The 15,140-nt window shown below is 39.5% G+C and overlaps 1 protein-coding gene across 1 annotated transcript in view; it reads right to left on the bottom strand.

The window, feature by feature from the left end:
- Positions 1 to 465: 465 nt before the first annotated feature.
- Positions 466 to 15,140, bottom strand: part of CSRP1 (cysteine and glycine rich protein 1) — a 36,009-nt gene continuing 21,334 nt past the window's right edge. Inside the window, exons 2-6 of the mRNA XM_089514322.1 lie at positions 14,033 to 14,145; positions 7,037 to 7,205; positions 6,118 to 6,247; positions 5,133 to 5,226; positions 466 to 2,238 (exon numbers count right to left, since the gene is read on the bottom strand). Of these exons, the coding sequence (XP_089370448.1) occupies positions 2,162 to 2,238; positions 5,133 to 5,226; positions 6,118 to 6,247; positions 7,037 to 7,205; positions 14,033 to 14,144 (582 nt within the window). The 5' untranslated portion in view covers position 14,145 and the 3' untranslated portion in view covers positions 466 to 2,161. The remainder of the gene's footprint in view (positions 2,239 to 5,132; positions 5,227 to 6,117; positions 6,248 to 7,036; positions 7,206 to 14,032; positions 14,146 to 15,140) is intronic.

Genomic DNA, 15,140 nt, shown 5'->3' with positions numbered 1-15,140 from the left:
ATGTATAGAATATATAATTTCCTGCAGGTTAAACTGGGGAGATTAAAGATCTCTCTGATCCTGCACTACTCTTGCCTTGGGATCCTGAGCAGGGATGGGCAATTTGCAAACCACAGTTGTTTTTTCAGCAGCCCTCTGCAAATGATCAGTTCAGACCTCTGGCAAGAGCTATCTGGTGCTGTCCCAGAACAATCTGTTGGGTAAGAAGGGGGAGAAGGTTGGAGAGAAAAACAGAAGGCAGATGGCATAATGAGAGGGGAAAGGCTTTGGCCTGGGTACTTTGGTCTCAAGACCTATTGGCCAGTGACTTCAACCCTGCTTATTGCTGGAAAGCATCTACTGACAGATTGCCTCCAAGGGAATTCTGTTCTCACCCCAAAAGATTTCCCAACTTTCTTCTAGAGAGTACAAATACACAGGTTTACAGCTGGTACTTTTAGATTATTACCAAATCAGACACATGTATTCCTTTGGACTGCTTTATTAATGCATAGAAAATTTCTATGAACACAGCTCTTCTATGTAATAAAACTGTAAAAATGTTACTACTACACTCTCTCACATGCTCATTAACAGTTTTGTATAGAGCAAGAAAATTTAATGTAATTTCATTCTAATCACCTACAAACAAGACTAAAACATTGCTCAGGCTGTATCCTAAAGGAAGGGTTGTGGACATTTAGCTATATTGGTGTAAGACTGATCCTATTAAACTGGTAAATATAAACTCTAATTTCCCAGTTAAAATGCTCAAAACCCACTGAAAACTCATAATTGGAACTCTTAGCTTCACAAAATCAAGTAAGAGTGTCAACTTTATTTTCTGTGTTTGGATGTCTATGAAACTTACCACTTCAGTGGTTTAAGAGAAGGATTCAAATCCAGTTTACAAATGGTACACTGGCTTCTTTACATAAATACAGAATCATCTGGCCCTCCCCATGTTGTTAAGATGCAGTTCCTATCATTCATTACTATTAGCTATCTTGTTAAGGGCTCCTAGCACTTAACAGTCTAACAACACATGGATGGCCATATTTTACCGCTCCTCCATTAAGAACCTGCTTGAAGTGCTCTAAATATGGTGGATCCTGTTTGAATGCTTGGTTTGGAAAAAGGTTTGGCTCTCTCTGGTAGAAATAGGACTTCTCTGGAATTTCTTATACTGTATTAGAAACATCTAAGGGGAGAAAGACTAAGAAGCTAAAAGAATCTCATCCAATTCTTTCTTTCTTCAATAGGGAACTGATACTGAGTGGGTTGACAAGAAGCTGTAGCAGCACGCTGGATTTTCAGACCTTCTGCTTTCACTCGCCTCTGTTGCTGTACATACCAAAATTAATGAAAGATGGAGTCATGGAAAATTGTTGCATCTTTTAGGAACGATAGAAGTGCTGACCAATAACACTGGATCACCCAGCTATGTATCAACCTCTGAAAGCTTATATGTATACAATGCAATTATATGTAAATATATGAAAAGATGCCTGAATCAGTGGTCAGTGCTGAATATATTAAAGTACGAGCAATTCTACTGATAATGAAAAATCTGTTTGAATTTAGGTGAACTAAGACATTGGTCCATAATCCCTTTTAAAAACTAGGAATGTGATTTATTTACACACTGTACATGCATACAGATTCCTTCTCCTTCCTCTTTACAGCCTGTATGTCTCAGTAGATTCCATCTCTTTGTACTTGTAATCAATTCACAATCACTTTGCTATTTTGTACACCATTTGTTGGTAAGATTTTATATCACAATGTATGACCTGTTTTCATAAAAATAACTTGGCAGATTCAGGGTAGAAGTGCTGGAGAAAATAGTGTTTCAGTGTATACAGAGATGAGTATGGTCTCTGCTGTAGTTTCAATTATGGCTGAAAGCATGTGTGTATTAATGGAGGCCATTATGTTAATGTGAGCCTTGGCATGTTACCCATAGCAAATACATGGGATTTTTAGTGTCTTTATGGACCTCTAGAATAGGGCCATGGTTGGCTGCCCAGCTAGCAAGCGATACACCAGCAAGCATCAGATTTGTTACTGTATTATTAATACTTTTACAAGAATTGGTGAAGTGGCCTTTTTCTTTATGAGGGTCAGCTGGATGAGCTCAACATTGGCACTGAATGTTGGAAAGGAGACCTCAAAGAATGCTTCACTGGGAATGGACCAGTGCTCCAGCTCCTTGCCCAAAGCCAAAGCCCTTAGGTCCAAAGTTCTTGGCGTAGCAGCCTGCAGCAAAAGATAGGAAAAGAAAAACCATTAGCAATTACTGTAACTCAAGGAAGAAAAGTTATCTACAGTTTTGATCTAGAAGAGAATCAAAAACAGTAGAGCAAATTGTACAGGCTCAGACAGAGCTTCTGAAAGTTATTTTTGGACTACAAATCCCATAATCCCTAGCTATCATGGCTGCTGGTCATGCTGGCTAAAGGGTTCTAGGATCTGTAATCCATAAAAGAACTTTTCCAAACTGTGGTATCAGATAGTAATAATGTTACATCAAGGTCAGGCTTCTTGTTTCAGGTCACATGCTGAGTCAAAGGCAATTCCCCTACCCCAATATTTTCTTTTTCCAAAATTGAGCAATAGAGGCTGCAATCTGCATCATTTAGCTGTGTGAGAGAATGATTTAGTTGAAAATGCACCAGAGGCAAAATGATAAAAAGCTTCTTCCCACTCCTACTGCCCTGTTCTCTGTGTCTGCATTTTGTAACAACAAATAATAACAAAGATCATTGTTGGGGGGGGACTACATGGAGCAGAGCTTCAAGTGTGATTTTGCTGTCAGCATGTCTGGTGAAAAGCAGATATGAAAACAGTTTACAAGCAGACAATTATCATTAGAAATAATCTGTATTTAGGCAACAAACTGAAGCAATGGAAGAAGGGTGGGGAATCTAGGTTCTCTACTTGCAGCTGTACAGAATTCCTAAATTAATGTTCATCAAATAATGAAAACATATTTTGCAATAATCTTTCAGATCTTATTTTTCAGGCTACAGCTCCTATTTTCATATCTCATATCTGGAGATAGCATGTTTGTGAGAGATCGAAGTTCTTTCAGGAACCCTAGATCAGATTCCCAGGAGAAAAGGAATGTTTTCCCCAAGGCATGTGGACAACCAGGTAAACAAAACCAGCACATCTAAATAGTTCCTTTCTTCCCCCAAGTAATCAGCATTTCCTCTGGAAACATGTGACAAAAGACCTCTTTGCACCTAAAGCATTAAGCCATTCTCTCTGCCTACCCCTGCTGTTTCCCAAGCCAAACTTCCCCATCCATCTATCTTGGGACTATCCCAATCCAATCACTGTTTTTGTCACACTAAAATTAAAACCATCAACCAGTCCAGAATATCTCATTGTTGATTTCTGGGAAAACACATTCAGTCTTTGTTATTTGACCAGACCATTGCTTGCTGTTAGTTTCAAGGTATGAATATGGTTTCAAAATCTAACCTGTGTGCACACAGCTGCCACACACACACCCTCTTTGTGTATGTTCTGTGTTGTCCTCAGACCTCCCAGCCTGAGCCACTCCAGCTTTCCATAGTCTTCTCATTGGACAGGCAATTATAACCTCACTGCAAACCTCTGAAAACTCAGCTATCTCCTTTCCATATTTCCATTTTGGTTAGCTCTGTATGTTGTATCTGAATTGCTAACTTGTGTATCTGATTGCATTCTACATTTTTTCTAAACAAAACCTTCTTAATTCACCTAAGACTTGGAGTCTTCCTCTGTTAGTACTGGTACAAATAAGTGCAAACTGTCCAAAGGTTACCAAGTAATGGTTACCCAAGTATATGCTAATTTATGCAACATTTGAAGTAATGCTGACTGTGGGGTCCGCCTAGTCCCCCCACCTGTTGTTTGGTTAACACTCTGCAACTTGAAACATGTGCCCATAACCTATCAATTATAGCTAAACCAATGAAAGCAGTACAATCAGAACTTTGATCCTTATGCAACAATGGAAATATTTCTGGCATTTCTGGCCACTGGTGATCATTTTATAAGTCTTAACAGAACTTATAAGTTACCTTTAGGACTACAACTCACAGAATCTCCAACCAGCATGGCTACTGGCCATGCCCACTGTGAGATTCTTGGAGTTGTAGTACAAAAAGTAATATTTTCAAACTGCAATTGCATGTTTTAAACCATTTGTTCAAAACCATTTGGAGAAAGATACAACACTCTGTTAAGAACTATGTGGTGCAGTGATTTGAATGTTGGACTACAACTCTGGAGATCAGAGTTCAAATCCCTGCTTGACCATGGAAACCCTCTGGGTAACCTTGGGCAAATCATACTCTCAGCCTCAGAGGAAGGCAAAGGTGACCCCCCTCTGAACAAAAATGGCCAAGAAAACCCTGTGATAGGTTCACCTCAGGGTCATCATAAGTCAAAAATGACTTGAAGGCATACCCCTCCCCACCAACAACACTCTGTGTACCATATTTTATGGTGTATAAGATGACTTTTTAACCCTTTTAAATCATGTCAAAAGTTGGGGGTCGTCTTATATGCCAGGTTAAGCCTGGCTACAATGGCCGCAAGAGAGCCCAGCAGCCTGGTGTTTTCGCTGCTGGCCTCCTCCCACCTTCCAGGCCTCCATAGGCCCCTTGAAGCCAGCGCACACACAGCCAGCTGCCGCCTTCCCAGGCCTCCAGAGGCCCCTGAAGCCGGTGCGCGCATGGCCGGCTGCTGCCTTCCCAGGCCTCCAGAGGCCCCTGAAGCCGGTGCGTGCATGGCCCGCTGCTGCCTTCCTAGGCCTCCAGAGGCCCCTCAAGCTGGTGCGTGTGGGCACCAGGCCCCCTTAACTCAGCCTATAGTAGGCTTTGCAGACCTCAGCATGTAGCTGCTAGCCCCTCCCAACGGGTTGAAGTTTAAAAGGTTTTTTTAAATTTTTATGTGGTATATGTTGGAAGAGGGGTAGTCTTATATGGTGAGTATATACCAAACTCTATATTTTAACTGGAGAAGTTGGGGAGTCGCCTTATACGCCCAGTCATCTTATACACTGGAAAATATGGTATTTAACTGACAAAGCAACTGAAACCATCATACGCCACTAACCGCCTAACATAAATGAGACATTCTCAAATAGCTCTTCTTACCTTTGCAGTAGATTTCACCATCCTTATCAGCCAAAGTAGTGGACTCTAGGCCTTTGCCACACTTTGCACATCGGAAACAGGATTTGTGCCATGACTGAGGATAACACAGGAGACAGATTATGAGAACCCAGCAAAAAGGGACACAAGGGTCTCTGACATTACATTATTCTCAGGTACACAGTTTTATTAGGACAGAATTCTCAATGGCAATACATAAAACCAGCAGCACAATACATAAAACCAGCAGTTCCCAAAACTAGCAGCACAATACATAAAACCAGCAGTTTCCAAAACTAATCTGTAATGTGGAGTACTGTAATAATCCAAATAGGAGTATTCCCCTCTCAGAAAAGAAGAGTTTAATAAGTGAGTCTGCACATATTCACTGAATTGAGAAAATTTCCTCTTAGTGTAGAAAAAAAAATCTATGGATAAATTACAATGGCATGTGCCAATCACAAATGGTTACTTTCAGGTTGTGGCATTTTAATGTTCAGTTACACTGAGCTGAAAATTAAGTAGCTCTTTCAATATTGTTGGGCCACAGCTTCCAACATAAACACCCAGGGATAGCATTTTTAGTACTCATATTAAATGAATTAGCCCTTCTCTATGAAAGATTGTGTCACACTGCTTATTCATATGGGTATTCTGCTAATCTGACATAAGGCAAGGTGTTAAAGCTTTTTTAAAGTACCAGTTGTGGCACAACCATAACTTCCAGGTAACACAACTAGCATAAACTATATTGTATGACAACTGTATACTTAGAATCATAGAATCATAGAGTTGGAAGAGACCGCAAGGGCCATCCAGTCCAACTCCCTGCCATGCAAGAACTCTCAATCAAAGCATCCCGACAGTTATTTACACAAATTTGCAGCTGTCTCCAGTCACATCTATGGTTTTTACTTTACTTCCAAATCAACATATGACCGAAACTCCAAACTCTAGTTATTGCTCTCTGTCAACAACAGGTTCTTACCTTTCCAGCTCCAACCACCTTCTCAGCAGCATACACAGCCTGCCCACAGCGGGGACAACCATCAGCACCTCCCACCTTCTGCGCCATCTTGGAAGCATTGGGGTTATTGGTGGGCTGATGGGGCTGAGGCCTGTGGAGTTCAGAAAAGAAAAAAGTCACTCAGTTGTAGGGTATTACTCCCAGGATCATCCAGTGGCTAGGGTAGGTGGCTGCTGGTGGTAGGGTTCTGGGAATTATAGTCCAAAAATATATTTTCCAAGCTCTAATGCAGTGGAAAATGAGAAAGCCAACGCAGGTTGTGGTGATGGAAGGAATGGAGGAGAAAAAAGTTGCCCCGTCAGTATTTTAATAATAATAATTTGTTTTATTTATATACCGCTATTCCAAAGATCATAGCGGTGAACAGCAAGTAAGCTAATTAGCAAGTAAGCTAATTTGCCCCCAACAATCTGGGTACTCATTTTAGCGACCTCGGAAGGATGCAAGCCTGAGTCGAGCTTGGGCCCTTTTGCTGGTCTTGAACTTGCAACCTTGTGGTTTTGAGTGAATGGCTGCAGTACAGGCATTTAACCACTGCGCCACCAGGGCTCCTTTTAGGGACAGATAAGTTTGATGAAGTATCTGTACACACGCCTGAGAATAACTCCAGAAGAGATACAAACTAGCAATTTCCTTTTAAAATAGCATAGCCCTTCCACCTAAATATAAATCAAAGACTATGTGTATTAGTGTTCATTAAAATATTTTAGAATTACAGAGGATTCCAAACTCTGCTGCTTTGGCAGGCTGTGAAAACACAGAGATGTGTGTATGATGGTGCTAAGGGAAAAGCACCTAAACACACAGGAGATACAATTCTTGACTGCTACAAATAGCATATTTTCATTTGCTTTCTAGAGACACAATGAATCCAACTCACCCTTCATGTTTGATCCCCAGTCCTTCTCCTTTGTCCATACTCAAAGTCCCAGCTCCCTGTCCAAAGCCATAGCCTTTGGGTCCATACTTTTTCCCATAGCATGATTTGCAGTAGATCTCTTCTCCATGCACTGCCACTGTGGTGCTGTCCAAGTTCTTTTTACAAACCACTGCAAAAATTGGAGGTTGGGGGGAGGAAACCACAAATCAGAAACTTACGTATTAGACCTGGTTTCTAGAACTAGCAACTTGAGAAGCTTTTCGGGGAAGTAATTCAATGTAATATATAGTTTAAGATGAAACTAGATATGATGTGGAACAGCTGTAGCTAAGTGATGTCTGCCCTCCAGATGCTTTGGACTACATAATCCCTAATCATTGGTATGCTGGCAGGGACTTTATGGGACTTGTCTCAGGTGGCTGACTGTCATCTTCTTTGGGTTGTTTCTACGACAATAACAACAAAAAAAGCTCTGCACAGTGGCTTTGAGGCTACAGTTCTTAGGAGGAAAATCATTTCTTCTCCCATACCATTTCCATAAATATCTTACCCCACAGGGTTAATGGAAGCCTGTTCACGGTGGGAGATTTGATTAGGGAAATTACAAAGGAAGAAAACAGTGCCACAACTCAGTCTTCAAAAAGGAACCATGGAGGTGGGGTGGGGTGTTAACTTATTAAAGAAAAATAATTCTATGGAAGAAACCTATCATGGTTCTTCTGTGCCATATCTAGTTAAAATAACTAGTCTTGATGCTCTCTTCTCTCCTCATACATTGTATTATATAGATCAGTAGTGAATAATTCTTATTAATTTATTAATTATTAACTTTCTCCCAAAATGGGAGCCAAAATGGCTTACAGCATAAGTTAAAACAAAATACAAATAAAGCAATTTGTAGTACAAGTGTAGAAAAGAGAAAAGAATGAAAAATAAGCAGTTCTATTAAAAACACAAAAAATGTTACAACAGTTTAAAAAGCATTTAAAATATAACAATGGAGATTAAAAAAACAACCCATAGGTCTAACAACCTAGTATCAACCAAAACCTTGCCTAAATAAACAGCACTTTGCCTTCTGGCAGAGATAGAACAAGGAGGGGGCTAAACTAGATTCCGGTGGGAGAAAGTTCCATGGTTTGGGAGCAGCCACTGAGAAGGCTAATCCTCATGTCCACACTAAACATGCCTGTGATGGGGGTAGGGCGAAGAGAAAGGCCTCTTATAAAAATCTTAAAACTCAGGTAGGTTCTTAAGGGAGATACAATCTGTCAGATAGTCTGGACCTTAGTTGTACAGAGCTTTATAGGTAAGAGCTAGGACTTTGAACTGTGCCCAGAAGCAGACTGGTAGCCAGTCAAGATTTTGCAACATGGGATGTATATATGCTAACTGCAACTAGCCTAGTCTAGATGCACCATTTTGCACCCATACAGTTTCAAATGCAGCCCTATGGAGAGTGTGTTACTATAATTGAATCAGAATGTAATCAAAGCCTCTGTCTCTGTGGACATTGCTGGGAATGGGCACAGGTGGTGCACTACTTTTAACTGTGTAAATGCACTCCTGGCAACTGATAAATCTTGCCCATCCATGCTCAGGGTTGAGGCCAGGAGTGTACGCAAGCCAAGAACCTGGGATTTCAGGAGTGTAACCTCATCCAACATAGAATAAATCTCTATTCCCTGATTTGCATCTCTTGTCTGGATTAAACTTCAATTTGTCCACCTTAATCCAGTCCATTACTGACCAGAGACACTAATTTAGTACAGCTCCTTTGAAATTTGATGGAAAGGACAGATAGAGTTCAGTGTCATCCTCATATTGGTGACACCAAATACCAAAACTCCGGACATTCTCTCCCAGTGGTTTCATGCACATATTGAATAGCATGAGGAACAAAACTGAGTCCTGTGGGACACCACAGTTCAATGATGATGGTGTGAAACAGGAATCTCTCAGCACCAGAACATATTATTTTCTGTTTAAAAAAACACTTTTTCCTGTGCAAAAATACCACAAGCAATTTTTTCACAGAATAAATCCTGCAATGGAAATAGACTGAGAACTGAACAATTTTCAAAGATTTTCTCACGTTGAGAAGGAAATTGCTAAAATTATTTGTTGCTTCCTTTAAGGACAATAGTGAAGAATTACATCCCTACTCATCACAGCCAGAACCTTGCCTTACTGACTTTTGCTGTTCTTCTCTCTATACCCATTCTGCCAGTTTCCCTCTGGCTGCTTTTATAAGGCAAGGAGGGCATGGTTCTAACATGCATATGGTGACTCTCCCCTCTCCTGTACACATAGTCAAGCTGTACAAACTGAAATGTGTCCAATAACAAATGACAAGTAAGAGCCAACATTACATCTATACAACTTGCATAAACTACAGAATCTAAGTGGGAGATGAAGTGTGAGTTTTTGCCTGCAAAATGTTGCACATGGCTCTCCAAATACCATGCCAATGGCTGTGCTGGCTAAGGCTCATTAGAGCTTCAGTCCAACAACACACTCACATGTTCCTCACTTTACACAAGGAAATGAAGGCCAACATGCTCCCCGCACCCCAGGTTAGACAATGAAATGAAGGCTTTCAGCAAGACTATGGGTGACGCCTGGGTATGTCACACACTCTCAGCCTCAGAGGATAGCAATAGCAAACATCCTCTGAATAAACTTGCCAAGAAAACCCTGTGATAGGTTCACCTTAGGGTTGCTATAAGTTGGAAATGACTTGAAGGCATACAACAACAACAACAACAACAATCAGACTACAACAAAAACAAGTTTCATAGAGGAATATGTAAAGGAAAGTCCATATTGATCCATTTGCCTATCAGGTGCAATACTCTGCACTACATAAACATTCAGTGTCTTTACAACCTGAGTCAGGCTTCAGACAATCTAATTTGCTTCCAGACTTCCATGCATAAAGCCATGTTGCAGTATAAGAAGTAAAGTAGAGGAGGAAGTGAAATACCTCCATAATTAAGATAATGCACTTGATCACCATCAGACATGAACTTTAGAGGAGATTTAGGGTCCACTTGAAATCTGGAGACTTGTGAAGGAAAAATAGCAATCCTGTCAAATCATCTAAAAAAGTTGTTTTTGGTTGGCGAAACCCTGAATTATCTGGTCATTGGCACCATCACTATCATATTCTTCCATATACACAGTAACTAGAATATCATTCACCCCAGCGTCAGTTATTAACCCTTGCTTTGGATTCATTATTCAAAAAACTGCAGAAGCTGAGGAAGAAAGAAAGATGGCAAGAAGGATGGAGGAAGGTAAAGTGCTGAGACTAATTACAGTACTTAACTAGCCAAGAGGAGCACCCTAGTAATAAACTGCTTCCACTTTCAAAGGAATTAGACCTTAAAGTCCAACAGTATTCTTAAGGGAGAAACCTTGTTGTCACTGCCAACAACAATCAGCTTGCCTAAAATAAATGGTCTTACTCACAAAGAATGCAGAAACAAAACCAAACGTTCCCCAAAGAATGCCACAGTAGCATCAGTAGCCGCAGCTTCTATACCTCACTACTAAATATGGCACTCCAGAACTGGATTCTCCATTCTCATTACCAAATATGGTGCTTTTCTTTCCCAACTGGCTTTGGATGAGAGAAGTTACAGGAGAAAGAGGAGGAGGAGCAAGCACCAGATGTGCAACCATGAAAGGAGGATTGTTAGGAAACTCCTTCCTAGCAAAAATAGCTCAGGCTTATGTAATTGGCTTGGAATGGAGTCCTGTGCTTGCCTGGCACAGATGTCCTACAAATCAATATAATTTTAGGCATAACTGTTTCAGTGTCTTAATTGGACTATTAGGCAAGCACACAACTATCTTCATCTGTCATTATCAGAAATACTTTATTTTGTTTTTACATATGCCAAAACAAAGGAAAGGCATTAACATGTAAAACAAGAAAATATACCTTGCTGGTCCCAAAATAATACTGAATGCTAAAAATGAGATTCAGGTTCTGACCTCTTTGTAGAAAAATAAATTCCTTTAACATCCTCTGCCACTGATTAGGACAGGAAGGCAACACAGGGCCTCAATTGCAGGAAACAGAAGCATAAATAAGTAGTGAGCTTGAGTTACATTAATACAAACAGCATATTTGCCCTGAAATGTGTGGACACCCTAAACAGCTGCACTTAGCAAAACAAAACAAAACCTTCACACCAAATCTAGACCTTTTGAACTTTTCTGAGCTCATAGTTATGGAATCTCCATATCAAAACATTAGAGCTAAAGCTTGATCTCAAAATAATGGATTAGCATTTTAGTAAGGAATTTAGTAATGGTGTTTCAAAGACTTGCACAAACAGCTAGATGAATCATTTATTTTTGACGAAGAGGGCAAGGCTAAAATGATAGGAAGACACAAGGACACTTAGAAAAATAAAATATAAAATGCTGATTTGTAGCCATTTGATGCTTGCTATTATTTATTTCATTATTTTATCTTATAGTGCCATGTGTTTTAACTAGAAAAATATTGTTAAAAGTTACATAATTAAATGACATGAAAGTTTTGTCCTACACTTCACACTGGTAGTGTGGGTTTGTAATACTGCTCATTATTTGTGGACTGGCAGCTTTCCTGTGTAGTCTTTGGCTCCCTCTGTCATATATAGTGTAATCTTTTATTCTGCTGCTTTCTGAACCTGAAAACACTGTTCTTAGGGACAGAAGATATTTCCATGGTATAACGAACTTTAAAAATACATATTCCAATGTTTGCACCTTATTGTAGTTAATTTATCATGCTTGGTTGTTCAGGTATGTCTCTATCCACACTGGCTCACTTTAATGTAAGAATAAAACCCCTATCCTCAGATTATACAGTAGCCCTACAGGTACCCCCCCCCCCAAAAAAAAACCTTCCATCAATCCTTTCCTGTTTAGCCAATGACCATGGGATTTGAACCCCAGAAAACAACTATATCAGTGGTTCCCAAATGGTGGTGGTGGAAGGACCCACAGGGTGTGTGTGACAGTTGCTCAATGGAGATGGGAGACCTGGAGGCCTTGGTCCCTCTTCCTCCTCCTCTTCCCAATACTTTTTATGTGTAAAATATAAATGAATATACATGAATGTGCAAATGAAAATACCCACAGTAAATTAGTTTTATTCATATACTATGTCAAGTGTGTGTGTGGGGGGGTGGGGGGGGGAGGGTTGGGATGTCCACATGTAGATGTAAAGAGGGTCCCAAGGGTAAAAAGTTTGAGTACTACTGATTTAGATCATAGTTGCTCATGTCTGTTATAAAGCAGGCACACACAGATAACAACAGCTAAGGTTGTTCTGGTCATGTTCTCTTTGTTCCTTAGGTACTGACTGAGTAGTTAATGTGAACACAAGTACTATAGTTGAGTACAAATTAAAAGCTTGGAATGCACTAAGATGGCAATATAACTTACTTTCAGTTTTATGTCTGCACTAAAACCCATGAAGCAACAAAACAGCTGATGCTTTGATGTAGATTTTCCATTAACGAAAGAAGTTCCTTCAGTGCTTTGAGAAATTGGCAGACCACCACAAGCCATCAGTTTTTTTTTCTTCTCATTAACTTTGGTTTTAGCTTATTTAAAACAAAAGGAAGCTTAATATATATGCGTACTTGTGGTACTTCTGCCTTGAGAATTGCATGTATAGGCACTAGAGAATATAAGACACAAGAGATCAGCAGAACTATATTGTATAAACAAAGTGACTATGCCTGTATACTACTGCTGTTTGAAAGCACAATTGTAATACAGGTATGTGTGCTAGCTAAGAATATTATAAAAGCACATGATGCTAGCAGAAAGTCTGACAATTAAAGGAGATCTGGGAATGTATGAATCTATTAGAACCCTGAAGTATGTTACACATTTGTTATGACATAGTCTTTTATAGACTGGATGCCACTTCATCAGACAGATGAATATTATTATAAATTGTAGATAGATAACCAATTTGCCCACAAAATCTATGCATCAACATTGCTGTAACTACCTTCATTAAACTTTAACACAATTGTTGTTGGTTTTATTTATTTTCTATATGAAAATATTTATTTTCCTTCTATAGCAAAAGATTTCCAGATGGTATACAATAAAATCACTTTCATAGAATCATAGAATCACAGAATCGTAGAATTGGAAGAGACCACAAGGGCCATCCAGTCCAACCCCCAACTTCAAAATAACAGAAAGTTATTTAAAAAGTGAAAAACAATGAGCAGTTTAAAATCATGTACATGAACAAAAGGGATAAAATCATTGGATCCCAAAAGCTTTATTTTGGGCATTGGAATTAAGCTGGCAATAATCAAGCCTGCAAGGACGTTCATGGTACCATGGGGTATTCCATAGCAATGGTGCCACAACAGGGAAGCGCTTCTTTGGTTGTACTTTAATTTCTCTCTTTCATCACATCCTCAACCTCCACAATGTGCAATTTAGGAAAGACTTTGTGCATATTATAGCAAAATAAATGTGTTGGTTTTAAGGTGGCAAAAGATTCTGCTGTTTTTTCCTCTGGCAATAGGCACAAATGTTATGCATATTTAAAGGCTACGAAAATGAGTTGTTATCTATACAAGATACAAATTAAATTTATTAGTGTGGATAGCATCATTGATTAAGAGCTCAGAAATCATACAACCTATGACTTCTAGAATCTTGATATTTCAAGGATTTGGAAGGTAGACTATAACTTTGGATATATATCTTTCTTTCAAAAGAGCTGTAAAACCTCAGATAATTCCAAAATCTTTCAAGGACACTGTGCTCAGCAAAAACTTCTACAAGTCTTTTCCCAGAGTCTCTTTTTGTTGCTTTTATCAAATGACTTTGCAGGAAGGCAGGAGCTAAGCCAAATTTTATCTTGTTCTCCACACTAGCACCTGCAGAAATATCAGGTTTTATTTACCAAGCTGGCAAGAGTGAGTTAACCAAGGATTGTTTGCGTGTTGCTATACTCACTGCACAAGAAGCATGATTTGTGGAAACTGTTGCCTTCACACTGCACCTCCTCAGCAAAGTACACCGTTTTCTGGCATACACCACATTTCTTTCCTCCGCCCCAATTTGGCATCCTGTAAAGAAGATAAATGGAACAAATGTAATTGCCAAAAGACAAACTAAGACTAGATGGGGAAAGAAATTACGCTGAATTTATGTACCAATTGCAATGCATACATAAAGTACTTGTTAAAAGGCCATTAGTCATCTTACAATAGTTTGGGGAAACATAAAACTTTTCATGTCTTTATTGATTAAACGCAAACTTGTATGTTAAAGGTTTGGTATTTTGAGACTAACAGTTTACACTTAAGTTGTGAAAATACCATTGACCCTCATTCCTTCTATATTGTTTTGTTTTCTTGTGCCTCTTTATTCCTGTACTGTTCTGTGTACATTTGCAGCATACACATGCCAAAATCAGCACAGGAATATGAAGAGGATATAATGACATCTCACAACTTATTTTATTAGAAATGTCTTAGTGCAATGCATAAGTAAAGTATTGTTTTGTTGCCTGGATTCTGGGGAGAGGACACACTAAAAAGGCATTTGGCATGGGTTTGTCACTAGGTTGGCTAACTCTTTGAATTTAAATTACTCTCACTCATTTTGTGTCATTTAACATTTCAGGAATGCAACCTGCCATGACTGAAGCCAAGAAAAAGGCCAGTTATTCTACAGAAATCTTATTCACATAAAATGCTTGGCATACGTTGGACCAAAATGATTCCCAGATTATGGTTAACAATAATCTCATCTAGTCACAATGAATCAGAGGTACACAACCAGTGAATTGTATCTGGCCCTCATTCCCACACCCACTATTAGTCCCAGGATCCAGACTGAGGTCACAGAGGATGATCTGTTTAGCTGCTAACAGGAAAAACACATGCTTATCTATAGCCAAGGGCTGTTCTTTGTATCTATGAAAGTTGTTTGACTAAGGCTTGCATCTGAATAAGCATACAGTACATAAAATTAAGCTGTGAAATGTGGTCCCCAAACTTGTTGTACTAGGGTAGGGTTGCCATTTCACGGTGGTGGGCGGGACTTTCCCGCCCCCTGG

Source organism: Sceloporus occidentalis, unplaced genomic scaffold (genome assembly GCF_023333645.1).
Source record: "Sceloporus occidentalis isolate IW3139 unplaced genomic scaffold, rSceOcc1.0.p SCAF_3, whole genome shotgun sequence".
In the NCBI taxonomy this organism is placed as follows: domain Eukaryota; kingdom Metazoa; phylum Chordata; class Lepidosauria; order Squamata; family Phrynosomatidae; genus Sceloporus; species Sceloporus occidentalis.
Note: the sequence above shows the minus strand (reverse complement) of the source record. Positions and strands in the feature narration are given on the sequence as shown.